The sequence below is a fragment of the Musa acuminata genome, chromosome BXJ1-5 (genome assembly GCF_036884655.1).
Source record: "Musa acuminata AAA Group cultivar baxijiao chromosome BXJ1-5, Cavendish_Baxijiao_AAA, whole genome shotgun sequence".
In the NCBI taxonomy this organism is placed as follows: domain Eukaryota; kingdom Viridiplantae; phylum Streptophyta; class Magnoliopsida; order Zingiberales; family Musaceae; genus Musa; species Musa acuminata.
In genome coordinates, this window is record NC_088331.1 from 34,172,830 (window position 1) to 34,187,108 (window position 14,279).

General features: G+C 37.0%; 1 protein-coding gene across 2 annotated transcripts in view; it reads right to left on the reverse strand.

The window, feature by feature from the left end:
* The window catches only part of LOC103973517 (uncharacterized), a 60,044-nt gene that overhangs the window by 18,885 nt on the left and 26,880 nt on the right, over nucleotides 1–14,279 (reverse strand). For both annotated transcript variants that reach the window (XM_009388098.3, XM_018821453.2), the window contains exons 13-23: nucleotides 14,143–14,199; nucleotides 10,343–10,387; nucleotides 9,514–9,604; nucleotides 8,104–8,186; nucleotides 6,506–6,580; nucleotides 6,329–6,416; nucleotides 6,036–6,108; nucleotides 5,833–5,892; nucleotides 2,938–3,031; nucleotides 2,045–2,143; nucleotides 1,426–1,536 (exon numbers count right to left, since the gene is read on the reverse strand). In XM_009388098.3, coding sequence (XP_009386373.2) covers nucleotides 1,426–1,536; nucleotides 2,045–2,143; nucleotides 2,938–3,031; nucleotides 5,833–5,892; nucleotides 6,036–6,108; nucleotides 6,329–6,416; nucleotides 6,506–6,580; nucleotides 8,104–8,186; nucleotides 9,514–9,604; nucleotides 10,343–10,387; nucleotides 14,143–14,199 — 876 coding nt within the window. The remainder of the gene's footprint in view (nucleotides 1–1,425; nucleotides 1,537–2,044; nucleotides 2,144–2,937; nucleotides 3,032–5,832; nucleotides 5,893–6,035; nucleotides 6,109–6,328; nucleotides 6,417–6,505; nucleotides 6,581–8,103; nucleotides 8,187–9,513; nucleotides 9,605–10,342; nucleotides 10,388–14,142; nucleotides 14,200–14,279) is intronic.

The window sequence follows — 14,279 nt, forward strand, 5'->3', positions numbered from 1 at the left end:
CCTATTAGGAGTTAGGGTTTAGAAGCCCTATAAATAGCCATATTTTCCTCCTCTTTTCATAAGCAATAAATGAATCTTTTCTGCAGCCTTTGAGCAGCAACTTGGAGGGAGGAACCCCTATAGAGTTCCAAGAAGGCCGATCCCCTAAAGAGATCAACCCTAAGTTTAGAATCTGCAAGGGTTCTAACACTACTGCTGCTGCTGCCGCCGTCGCTGCCACTATCGCCCTCCCGCTCTCGCTGCCACTACCTCTGCTACCACTGTCGTTGCTCTCAGCAGCCTCGATCTTCCTCTTACTCACACTCTTCGCATTTCGATAGTATACTGTTAGCAGTATATTAACAATATACTGCTAATTGTATACTAGTAACAGTATTTTTATTTATTAAATTAATAATATATTATTTTTATTTTAATACTATTAATTTTTATTTATTTGAAATTATTGATAGGTTTCAAGATAAATGACAAGTGTACAAAGCAACTCAATAGATACTCCAATGACATCAAAAAAAGATCCTACATGGAAGTATAATTATCTAAAGGATCCGAAGTATAATTATATTTATTAATTATATTATATATTTTTATATTTTAGTGCCTCGCTTCGCTTGAGCAAGCGGCTAACGCCTCGAGCAATTTTGGACATTGGTACCTTTTGGCGCCTAGTGCTTTTTAAATCACTGGACCAAACCACATAAGAGCAAAGTATCATGGTCGTCCCCACTTGCTCACCACTTGTTGGATAAAGGTGAGGCATAAACAGTTGCAAATAAAAGAGGGTCTTACAACTTGATGCAATGTTAAAAAGATTTCTAGGGCAAGAGAAATTGTCACCCAAAAACTTCACACAAGTGAAGCAGCCAGCTTAACTTTCAATGTCCACCTTCTAGGTGCTACTCAGTCGTGGTATCCATCCAAGTAACACCTTGGGGGTACCCAATTGCTGAGATGACTAACACTTTAATTTAATAATAACATTCATATCCTATGTCAGTTTTCAGCTTGTAGCATGAGCTATGGCAAACAAAATGAGCTAGAAAGCTGGAATGAAGCTAAGAAAAGGTTCCCTTCTTGAGATAGATAGTATATTTTCACTATATCATAATATGTTTTGACCCTTTGATGATCTGCACAACAATCCTTGGTGAAAAACATCCTGAACTGTTTCCCTAGCAGCATGCATATTAAGCATCATATTCTTAAGTTTATTTTTTAGAACAACAGCAGTGAATTTTATTATTAAGATGGAAATGTACCATGTTGCTAGTATGATAACAATTGTAAAACAAATAAGTTGGGGGCAGGAAAACCTTCCAAAAATTAGTAAGTTCTGTAATTTGATTGGGAAAGACCTGTTCATTTTGGATATCAAATCAATGGTAGATTTTCAGATGACAACTTTGATCATTTTGCAATGATTACCTTAGATGTTGACTGCAGCTTAAAGGAAATGAGGCAGCGAACTAATTGCAGTTGTCCAATAGTCGCGAAACATGGAACCAGTGGTTCCCATGAGTCACTGGCATTCTTAATCTATACAAAAGAGAAAAAAAAGAATCAATCAATAATATATGCATTCTGGTAAACAAGATGAGATAGGATCAGAGGAACAAAAAGTTTATTAAGTGCAAGAGGAAAAAAGTGTGGCTGAATGCACAAGGCTTCTGCCAATGCAGGGCTTTGCATGACATGAACCTTGATTACCTAGATCCCAGTGGAGCAGCCTTACTATGACGTGAAGGCCTACGCTTTTATTAATTGTCAAAATAAGAATAAAAATGGATTATAATTCTTTTCAAACAAAGTTATATTATAGAGTACACTAAAACTATTCATTATTCAAAAGTTTGCAAGTTTGCACTAATGTGGAATGCCTACTGAATTCAACAGCAGAAAGAGAAAAAAAAAAAAGAATAATATCCTTGATTATTTAATTTCAATGTTTGAATAAATTTCTTAGAATAGTCTTATTGTGAACCATTTCTAAACATAAGAATCAATCACTAAGGGGAAGTTATAAGACAATTTCATGTTCTCTTACCATATTCTTATATGATGTCCAACCTAGCAATGGTAGAGATGTAGCTGGACCCAGATAATCATCCATCTTATGTAGTTCGTTCAAAACACTAGCATCCAACTGAATCATGACACAAGATTAGAGAGTGAAAACCAATTGGAGAGTGTCAGAATGCACCAGAAAGCAAACTTTCCACAAGAAAAATGTTCATTAAGATAAATTATATTGCTAGACAATCATCATAATGCTTTTCCTGAAACAATATGGTATCAGCTATAAAATACAGCAAAATATTAATAAAGCCCCACAGAGTGATGATAGCTACAAATCTAACATCAAACACTCAAAAGATGGTGCCAAGTTTCTGAATGAGGCAAGTTTAGGCAAGAGAGTAACTTGCCAAAGAACCTAAAACAGAAAAGATAGTTGATAGGAGAAACATCTTACTCACTGCAGCATACAGTACAGTCATGCAACTAGGAAGCAATTTCTTCTGGTTCTCCTACATCTGAGAAAACCAGAAGAAGTATCGGACAAATGACAAGCAGCAAGGTCCTTTTGTAGGTGCAAGTATGACAATAAGCCAAATAAACACAATCCCTGATAGTTCAAACAGTTGTAACTTGTAAGAATACATGTATGGTCTCAATTTCAGAAAGTATTAGATTTGCACTTTCAAACAGTTGCAACATAATTTCAAATGCCTCTACTGTGGTCCAGAATGGACAATCCCTACTGGAAAAAGGGAGCTCACAATTGATACCCAATCAGTTCCTCCCATATGCATTCAAATGCAATCTCACAATCTATTATTCATGTACGAAATCAATATAAATACAGCTTTAGGTCAATAGTTTCCTGAAAAAAATCAAAGAAAACATAATAACAAGCTTAAGCATTATTCTCGAGCTTACCAAACTTTTGAGACTCCTCAATGCATGCTCCAAACTGTCTTTAAGAAGGATACATAACAGAGAATCCAAGATGCACAAACCTTCCTGCCCAACACTGAAAAATATAATGTATTTAAGCACTTGACATAATGAACGGAATAAAATTTATAAGGTAAATACGACTTAGCAAATTAATAACTAACGACTATTGTAGTCATCGGTGATATGCAAACAAATTGTTGAGAAAGAAAAACTCAAAGCAGTACACTTGTGCATGCAACTTCTAATACAGAATTTGGATGGTAGGGTTGCATGTTCTAGATGCTTATCTCAAATAAAAACGAAACAATGAAATTATCATCCAGGAGTAACAAAACAAATTTATAGAACAGGATTAGTAAATGACTGGTTACAGAATAAAAACCAATTCAACCAGGTCTACATAAATACACTAAAAAGTTACAAAAGCCAAACTGGATTCTCGATGTTATAAAACTGAACTAACAGGTCCAGGGGCATCATATCTGTATTCAGTTATAGTAAGATAATAACAAAGAAGTTACAGTAATTGGAGGGCATCAAGTAAGATTAGTTTACAGAAGGGAGAATTGTTTTGCTAATAAGCAATAAATATTCTCTCATGTAGTTATAAAACTGAACTAGTAGGGTCCAAGGGCATCATATCTGGATTCAGTTATATAAAGAGAGTAACAAAGAAGTTACAGTTGTTGGAGGGCATCAAGTAACATTAGTTGACTGAATGCTACAGAAGTGAGAAAATCTTTGCTAATAAGCAATAGATATTCGCTCATGTAGTCTTCAGCAAAGGTAGGTAGAAAAGCAGAAGGGCCCTTGCCTAGAGTGACGGGCAAATGTTGCAGTTCAACAAAGTGTCAAAATGAGCTTTCTCGCGATTGTTTGACATGTAACAAGGATAATCTTAAGATCTCACTTTCCTAGCCTGGCTCATGCAACCTAGGAACTTACGTCAGTCATGGCATGTCAGAGGACAGATATCAAGATTGTCTGATTGATAAGGTCCTTCAAAGGTTGGAGGGGTGGAACAAAAGATCGATTTCCCAAGCTGGGAAAGCCACCCTCATCAACTCAGTTATTAATGTTATCCCCATACACACCCTCATGAATACTTGGATTTCTGAAAAGAACATTAACAGAGTAGCCAAAAAATATACTTGTGGAGCCACAACTCTTCCTAGAACAAAATGCATCTTCTCAGTTGGGACTGTGTTACCAATCTCAAGTTGGATGGTGGGCTTGGCTTGAAACTCCTCAATCTTGTTAAAAGTTAAAACAACTGCGGGTGCCAAGGAACTCTCATTTTAACAACTCAGGTTTGCTTGTGGGTCAAAGTGTATAATGATATGGGTCCCCTAACCCTTGGAATTGTCAAACTAAAAAGAGTTCTAGTGCCTGAAAAGGCTAGTGAAAGCTGCTGGACTTGGCTAAAGATGGCTTAGGAAGTTGGTTGGAAATGGTCTGTCTACCCGCATAAGAAAGCACACTTGGGTAGAAACATACCTGCTCCAATTCTATTAAGGAGCAGTCTGTCTGGCCTTCTTCCTCCTCTAGCTTCTTTCCATATTGAGGAAGACTTTTAAAGAAGGCAAATCTCACATATCGGTGAGATCCAATTCTTCACAGCTCATTCGGATCCTTACCAATGCAAATTGTGTTCCCTGGTATTTTAAAAATATCTGCCAACATCTATTGTATCACACCAAAGTTGTGATGACCACTGGATGGAATTATATCCAAGATCTTTGAACTCTGTGGCACATAATCTCGCCAATTTTGCAGGTATAATTAATGGTTTTGGAGAGGTTCTGCGCCTCCTAATATTTTGTATTAACATCAGTCAATGTAATTTTAATTTCTTCTTTTGAGAAAAAAAAAGATCACACTTACCTAAACCTGTCATGATGTAAATGACATTTATCGTCAAGGTCATTTTGTCTCTTGTTTGCCGATGATGCACCCTAATTCAAATATATTTTGTGCTACTTTTAAATGTGAAATTTTGGTAAAATGCCTAAACCTTTAGAAAAAACTGACGTGCATGAGATTTAAGCCTTCCATGACATTGCACGATTTTATGAAAAGACTTTAAGCTTTAATTATTTCACTAGAAAATGGATGATGTAGAATTTCTCCATCAGTTAATGTTCAGATATGGAGATAAATCAAAAAATCAATTTATTGTAAATAAAAAATGTGTGATTTGTAATTCACCTTACCACATGATTTGAAGAATCTAAGTAGGCTGTAAACATTTATGTCGTGTCAATTGTTTAATACGCATGAATACATATCCATTCCTCAACTTGTTGCTCTCACCTAACACCAAGCAAATGACAGTGAAAAGAAAGGATACAGTTGTGGCAGTAGCTTTGTACCTCACCACATCAAGTCTATAATAATGTCTTGTGCTTTTGCATTTTCTTAAAGCTGACTGCAAGAATTCAGCTTTTGAAATATCTAGAAAGACCATTCTGGAAAGAAGGAAATAGGAAGCACTTTAAATGCTGCCTCCAAAACTAATAATCTATTTACTTCCAGGTATATTATCTGATTGTGGCACTTTGAATCTTATGTACCAGAATAAAGCTGTTACTTCATTATTTTCCAACTTCAGAACCAAGTAGCACTATAGTTGCAAAGAAGACCATTTCATGTGTTTAATGTTAACAATAGCAGTCAATAACAGATGGAAAATATATGCAAGCTGCATTCAATAAATACTATATGCAGTCATTCGGACAGCAAGAAAGATGAAATATTTATAAAAGCATGAATTAAACAGCAAAACTTAAAAGGCTTGTACTATAAAAGAATTTGCATTCTGTGAGATATATCAGAGGCAATGAGCTCAATAAGTGAAGAAATGCTTCAGCAAACCATGAATCAAGTACATCAAAGAAGAGCAACCCCAGTAATTCATGTCCTTCAGCACCAAACCTGAAATTAAAATACTCGATGTTAGGAGGACACCTGGCAGCAGATATTTCATGAATAACACTGGCTTCTAGACTACCACAAATAGTTGATTGTTGAATAGCATTATCAAACTAAGAAATTAAGCAGGGGTTAAATGCACTCACCAACCGCTCATAGGTTCTATAAACATTGATCGAGATGGATCTGTTAACTGCAGTACTTGGAGCAACAAATTTCCTGAAAATGAAGATTGCCAGTATACGTGAACTTAGACATTGTTCATGTGGTATTTACTGCTTATGGCAGAATTATAAAAAGAATTAATAATGACATGAGAACAATTTCAATTCCCTGGTAGCAATAAGCAAGAGTAAAATAAATACATCATAAAATAGTTTTTCCATTGAAACTACAGTAATTTCAACATATAACTAATGCCTATATTGATTGACCTTACCGTAAAAGGTGTCCGACTTAGAAAGATTAATCAACAGAGCAGAAAAAGGAACCGATTCCTGCTTTTGTTTCAGAAGTTCAGTATATACCTGTAAAGAAAAAATTTGACCACACAAGTTATTTAGTCAAAATTAAAAGGAAAAAAAGAATGGATAAAATGACAACCATATTTACATACTTTCTGAGCAGATTGTTTCAAAAAATTGGTTAAGATTTCTTCCAAGATACATCTCCCATGTATATGAAACAAGTCCTGCAATTTCTAGTCGTCATGATTTATGAAATAAGATAGGCACAGTATTCAAAGAATATAATAGTATAAGGGTGCTTTGTGCAGTATCCAGCAACAAACAAGGAATTAAAGAATGCATATGGATAAATTGTGCCTGACCAAGCTAAAATTTTGTGGAACATCTATTCAATGCAAGCCAGGAAGGAAGAACTAATATATCACAATGAGACTCATTGGTTGCCGAGAATTCCACTTTCAGGGATTAAACTTTGAAGTAGTAGTCCACTTAACATGGTTGTTAGAAGTCCAGCTTGAAATCACTTTCACCATAAGTGAGCAGATAGATGTTTTGTATTAAAATATACTATCATAACTTGGGGTTCCACAATCAGCAGCACATATCACTCCACCTTGAAATTGAAAGTGAAACAAGATTGAGACCAGGATACATCACGGATATCCCTCGTTTTCATGCCCAAATCACACATCCACCTAATAATCATCTGCCCTGACGAAGCATCCACTCATCTCTCATCCTTCTTCCTCTGTCAGGTAATAACCAAGGATGATGGCAATGACTTCTTCTTTCTCTCTACCTCTGTCTCCTTCACTCTCTTCCTGACAATTGTAGGCCAATTTATAGAAGATAGTTTTTCCTTAGGGCACTTCGACTGTATGGAGGCTACATGTTTCTTAACTCATACTCTATAAACAATACCATATCAAAGAGATAATTCTTAGATGATAACATAAGCTCTAGTTTACAAAAAGGATTAAAATCTGGTTGCACAGTGAAAGCAATTTTTTTGATCAGTTCAGCTAGCACAAGGACATCACTATAATATTGTGCCCAAGCTGTATGATGTCGACTACCAGCTAAACTCCTTGGTACCACCAGTATTTCCATCCTAATTACAATAAACATGAAACTGTGACATAAAACAATGCAAACTGATGACATTTCTATTTAAGCCAGTTGGATCCATTTAATAACTTATCACTTTTTTTTTTAAGAAAGACAAGCTAATTTAAACCAGATCCAAATGAAGTATTTTTTTTTCTAGGGTTATGGTCAATCAATTCCTTATAAAAAAAAAACTGACCAAGCAAGTCCATTGCATTCAATCTTTCTGCCTTCCATGTGTTTTTGCCTCTCAAGATACCTCTTAGAGTGATTGAACCAAAGACCACATTGGCAAGAAACAACACCAAAAACTGTTCCTTTTTTCTGAGTTGATTGTCTTTTTCAAACTTTGCTTTATTAAACCAAAGATCTAAAATAGATTATTTTAGTGCCAATTAATTACATTAATTTTCAGAATTTTAAGTAAGTTTTTAATAATTTCTGAAAGTGAGAAATCGATGAAAAGCATTTGAGGAGGGTATATTGACATAAGACAATCATTTCATGGAAATAACTTTGGAATGATGCCCAGAATAGGATATTATGCCAATATGGTAAGCATATGGTAAACTAGCAAAGACATGTAGCACATGATGGGCATTGAAGTCTAAAACTAAGATCTGAAGACATTCATATTTACCTGAAAAGTCTCCACCATTTGCATTTGAGAATGGATATAAGTAGATAGTGTCCTTAGATTGGCTTCCAGAATTCCATGAGAAACTGCAAAAATCAAGAACTTGATTTAGCTGTTATTGTTTTACATTCTTATTGACTGTAGAATTCGCATGGGAGGAAATTTTAGAAAGCACTACCATGAAATTTTTACCAGGAATGCATTAGTTTGCTCTTGTAGAAACTTTAGAAAGAACTACCATGAAATTTTTACCTGAAACGCATTGGTTTGCTCTTTGTACAAATAACCAGGACATATTAACTCTGATGTTCATCAATATGTCACACTTGTTTTTATGTGCAATTAATACATTTGATACTGTCTTCCAGTTAACTTGTATATGTGCAATGATATATAGTACATGTGGAGTATAAATATCTCAAAATGAAGAAAGTAAAATATCTAGTGCTACAGCAGGCTAATAAATGAATGAAGGATTAAGCATGATGTCAACTAATTAAGCTGACAAGTTGCACAGCAGAACAGGCTATGATATGGTGTAACCCATGGAATAATGGGAAGGTTATTTGCCATCCAGCCAATCAAACAATTGTCTAACCTCCCTTCCCCTAAAGCAGCATCGATGGGGTAAACTTACAGTGTATAGCCTAGGAAAGTGCCTAAGATGGCACTCGAACTGTACTTCAGAAAACAATGGTTGGCACGATGTACAATTTTTGGACTATCCATGGATTTGACAGCAACAGATCTCAATGGTAAAGCGATGGCATATAATGGATCACAAAGAGACATTTTTATATATGCCTTGTTTCATACATGAGCAAATGAGCTTGTTGACACGTGCAGCTTCAAACAAACATTTTACATTATGCATACATAAATGTTACTTCTCTTCACAAGTAATTCGCAAATTCCTAGCCAAATTCATTTCATTACGAAAAATTTAAGGAAAAGAAAGAGGCAAAACTAATGTTGATTGAAGCCAGAATTCAGCAAAAGTCCCGTTAACATCATACTTGAAGTGTTGGGTGCCATGTATAGTTTAACTTTATTTTAGTATTGACAATAGTTAATTTTAATTGTCTGAAGCAATATTAGGAGTTCTAATAGGATATCTTCCTCTTAATTTCTTAGTGTTTGAACGCCAATCCTCTAATTGCAACAACAGTTAGATATTTAATAAAGCAGTCATTAAATAGATCTACATTTTATTTTATAGAAAAGTATTTATGATTCAAGAAAAATAGAAACTATCTGCTCTATATTCTCCTTAGATAAACAGAGGTTGCATTATGAATTTTACAATATTATGAAAAAGATTCATATACTCGACCCCAAGCATTTTGACACACAACTATCTATTCTGTTAAATAAAGTAACAGATAACAGAAGGTGTCTATTGCAGCTCTTTACCACTGGATGACAGGCAAAAGCAATTCAGTCTGTTCTCGATTTGCTTCCCAAGTTCCTTTATTGTCCGCTCCACCAACCAGTCTTTGATGTTCTGTAACATAGAAGAAAATTATTTCATAATATAAAAGAAGGTATCACGGATACAAAATAATGACAAAAAATATCATAGATACAAAAGGAACCAAAATGCATAGATATGATTTCAAATACATAACAAGATAAATGGACTGAAGTTTGACATTGTCTAGACTCAAACAAATTGCACAACTTTAAATGCTTGCTATGAATTAGCCATCATAAGTTGAAGTTCCAACTCTTATTCGAGTTTTCCAATATGTATAGTCTGTTCCATTGAACATATGAGGACGAATAATTGAGTGACCCTCTTAACTTATGAATATTAATAATGGCCAAAAATAACAAAAGCCTTCATGTAGTCTGCTTCCAGTGTCCATATTCCTGGAAGAAGAGATGAAGTTCCTTATGCGGAAGCACAAGATCCACCCTGAATTTTCCTGCACTCAATTGCTGCTGTCCAACCAAAGTAGCACATGAACCGCAATTAATCAAGAAAGAAATGCACAATGAAATTATAACATGTGCAACCTTTCATAGAATAGCATTGGCACAACAATACCGGTTATGTCACTTCATTGCAGTTTACCAAATGTTCTCATTTAAGAACTTGTTTTAGCTATTGTATCAAATATCATTTTAGTCCAAAGTAGTCAACATTATCGTCTTCCTTAATGACGCTAAGATAATAACTAATTATACTGATATAAAGAATAAGAACTCATATGAGGATCTAAGCAAGATAAGCATGTACCAGATTGATCAGGCCAAAGAAATTCCTTGACAAGATTGTTATTCCCTGCAATAAAATCAGTACAAACCATAAATTTCTCCCTAATATTTGTGTGCATTAGAATAATAAACGATGCTAAATAAAGAGTAGAAATTTAAACAAGATTAATAGGGGAAAAAATCGCTATGAACTTCCATGGCATGCATGTGCACATTGATGTACATTTTATCTTTAATCGTTCTGTCAAAGTTACCAAACCAATAAAAAACATCACTTATCTTGCAACTAACAAGGAATGGAAAGTATTGCTAATGTCAAAGATCCAAAACAACAAATACCCTACTAAATCAGAGAATTCTCAGAAATCCATTTTCATCAAAATCATTGGTATACTCTCAGTCATCGAGTCATTTCAATTATTAAACTTTCCAAATTAATGATCAATTTCTCTTTTTTTCTATCTTCTTTCTTCAACAAAATGACAGAAATATCCTTGCTGCTACTAGCCCCACCAATACCAGCACTCAGAAATAGAATATTATCCATCCACCATCTTCCTCTCCAAACAACTAAACCATGGTCCATGTCTTTCTAAATCCTCCTAATACCAAATCAGATGCTTGGCAAGTACCATTCTATACAGATCAAAGACCTCTTTGAGTAGTTGTTTTCTATCGTTTCTTCACACCCATTTCTTTTCTTTGCCATTTCTCTCTTCTAATGGTGAAGGCTTGCAATCCATATTTTCACCTCCTCTAATCCTGCACCTCCTCTAATCCGCAATGTTATACCCTTTCTATTTACAAGAGTAGGTGGCGAAAACCAAGGATTATAATACCGAATAATACCGCCTGGTAATTCCGAATGATACAGCCCGTACCGAGCAGTACCATTGATCTAGCCCCGTATCGGACGATACAAGGCTGTAATATCGACTGTTACTGCCCGAAACAGGTCGGTAACGGTCGATTTTGACCGTCGTCGCCCGGTACCAAGCGGCATCAGCCTAGCTGTCACCTAGCTACGGCAAGTGAAGAAGAAGTGTCAAGGGAGAAGAGGGAGAATCTCGACGCTTCCCTATCCGGCGCCACCCTCCCTCAACGATCCCAATCCAGGAGATAACAAAAAGGCGACGGCTCGACTTCTTCTTTGTTGCGTTCTTCGATGAAGGCTGGAGATGTCTGCGGCCTTCGACGTCTTTGCCAAACGCCGCAGACAAGGAGAAGACTGCGTTCTCCTTGTCTAATGCAACGAGGAGAAGAAAAGGAGGCGACATCACTGAGGCAACATAAGCCTCCTTTTTATATTTTTTTTTATTTTTATATTGATTTTTATATTTTTATATTATATATATATATATATATATATATATATATACATATCGAGTGGTACACCATAGCGTACCACTCGGTATGCCCATACCGTGCCGTACTGAGCAAAGCTCGATACGTCGGTATGGTACGAAATTACGAACCTTAGTGAAAACAATAAAAGTGGTACAATCCCAAAGACTTGCTCTAAGCAAGACAAGATTTTGCTCTTTTCGAGTAATACTTCTTGCATTATGAAAGTTACATTCTAAAAATTTGATGGCAACGAGAAAGTGAAACTCAGTAGGTAACACAGTGCAAGGAGTGTAACACTTCAACTGCTTTAGAAGTGTGAGCAAAGGACAAGTGAAGGTGAGTAACCAGCTTGATGAATGAAGTACAACTCTCAAAGAGGTGGCCAAAGTCAAGTACCTTTAGCCTTCTTAACTATTGATATAATGAGTGAAATTGAATAACCCAGTTCTCTTAGTTATCTAGTAGAGGAGCTCTACACATTGTCAAAGATCCTTTAAAAGAAACCAAGTGATAGACACTAGTTGTCAAATCCTCATCAATAATGATTGACTCTATCGAAAGTAGATTGTCCACTTCATTTCTCAAAAAAATATCAACCTAAAGTAGAGAAAATAAGCACCTATTCTGAAGTGATGACTAAGTAAAAGAGAAATTAATGGGCAAATTTTGGGAAGGAAAGGTCTTGAAACTACAAAGTCTATGAGGCTATGCTCATTAATGCTCCAACAGGCATCCATCCAGTTCAAGCAACGTGAGATGTTTGAGGGACCAACACACAACAACGAAGGTCTTTTCCTTCATTCAAGGGATTCGCAAGGACCAACGAAGATCAACACAAATTGACCGACCCTACACTAGAGTAAAAGTCACTAGCAAGTAGAAGCAATGTAAGTAGATCATAGTTCAGCAATGATGGAGAGCAGTTAGGAGCCGAAAGGTGTGTTGCACCTAAAGCAAAGGATTAAAAATTCAGCAAAGGCAAAGAAATGTAGCATCCACCAAAGTTTCTAATCTCGTGTCGTACCAATGTACCGAGCCTTGCTCGGTAAGGTACCAATGTACCGAGCAGTACACCAAGGCATACCGAGCGATTGCGGGTTGGTTCAACCACAACGGCCATCGAATGCAAGTTAGTTTACTTGATGCGGTTAGTCAAGACCCGTGACCACCAAGCAACGGATCTCACCATGCACGGCCCGATGCTCTCCATGCATTGATAACGAGCCATCACCTTAGAACACAGGGTTTCTATAAGACATGGGATCGGCCCCGTCCAACCCTTGGGCCTCGTTGATCCTCTCCATCACCTTTCGTGGCAACAAGGTTCGCCGTACCGTACCGTACCGGCGTTTCGACCCAGGCTCGGTACCGGTACGGTACGGTATACCGCTCGGTACACCCAGGTGTACCGAGCGGTACACACACGTGTACCGAGCACTGTACACTGCTACACTGCTACTGTACACTGCTACAGTACTCGGTACGGTACGGGCGGTCCGCGTACCGCTGGTCTGTCGGACCGGTACATACCGCCCGTACCGGGCGGTACAGTCCGGTACGGCAAACCTTGCGTGGCAACACTCGTCGCTTGGTCGCCCTCCTCCGCTGCCGCCATGTCCCTCCCAGTGAGCTCCGCTGCCCTCCCATGCACTTGTTCAGCCTTGAGACACACAACCCCATCCCTCTCTCTCTCTTTCTCTCTCTCTCTCTCTCTCTCTCTCTCTCTCAATCCTGCCCCTCCAATCACCTTTTGCACCGACGCCCATCGCTTGGTCGCCCTCCTCCACCGCCTCTGCATCCCTCTCAGCGAGCTTTGCCACCCTCCCACGCACCTATCCAGCCTCGAGACGCATAATCCTATCCTCTTCGTTGCTTTCTCCATTCCTCTCTCTCTCCTACTCTCTTAGGATCGAAATGTTGGGGTCTACATCCTGACTCCAAGATCCAAGAAGAAGAACCGTACCGGTAGTGATCCTTTGTGGACGAACATACAAGGGTATCATACGACTTAGGCAAAACCAGTTAAGACCATAACAGCTTGTCGACCCACCACTTGCCATTATATATAAATCACGACAATGCTCACTTGACTATAGTAATTGGTAAGGCTAGTAAAGTTTCTTCTACTGTAATAAATGAAATACAATAATCTTATCAGTATCAAGGTCATCTATCATATTATCAGTCAAAAAGTTTCACACACTATGAGATTAGATGATTATACAATTGGAAAACCAAACATGTCACAAGTCTATGGCAAAGGATATGTTCAGAAACATTGATGCCAAAGAAGATGCTTTGGAGTATTTAACCACTTTGCCAGCTACAGCAGATCATCAAATGTTATCCTGACTTGTAGCACAAAGAAATTCCTAATCTTTATCTGCCTTTTAACTGATAGCAGCAGCTGCATATTTACTGAATCATACACATGCAATTCCAAGACATTTCTCAATAAAAAGGAACAACAATTACCTGTGATATAATAGATGCCTTATTGACTGCCCTTCCTGACTTAAGCTGCTTATCCAACTATAAAACCGGCAGCAAGATAAACAATACTTTAATTTAATAGGAAAAAGATTTAAGTAGAATTAGTCATGCAAGAAGTG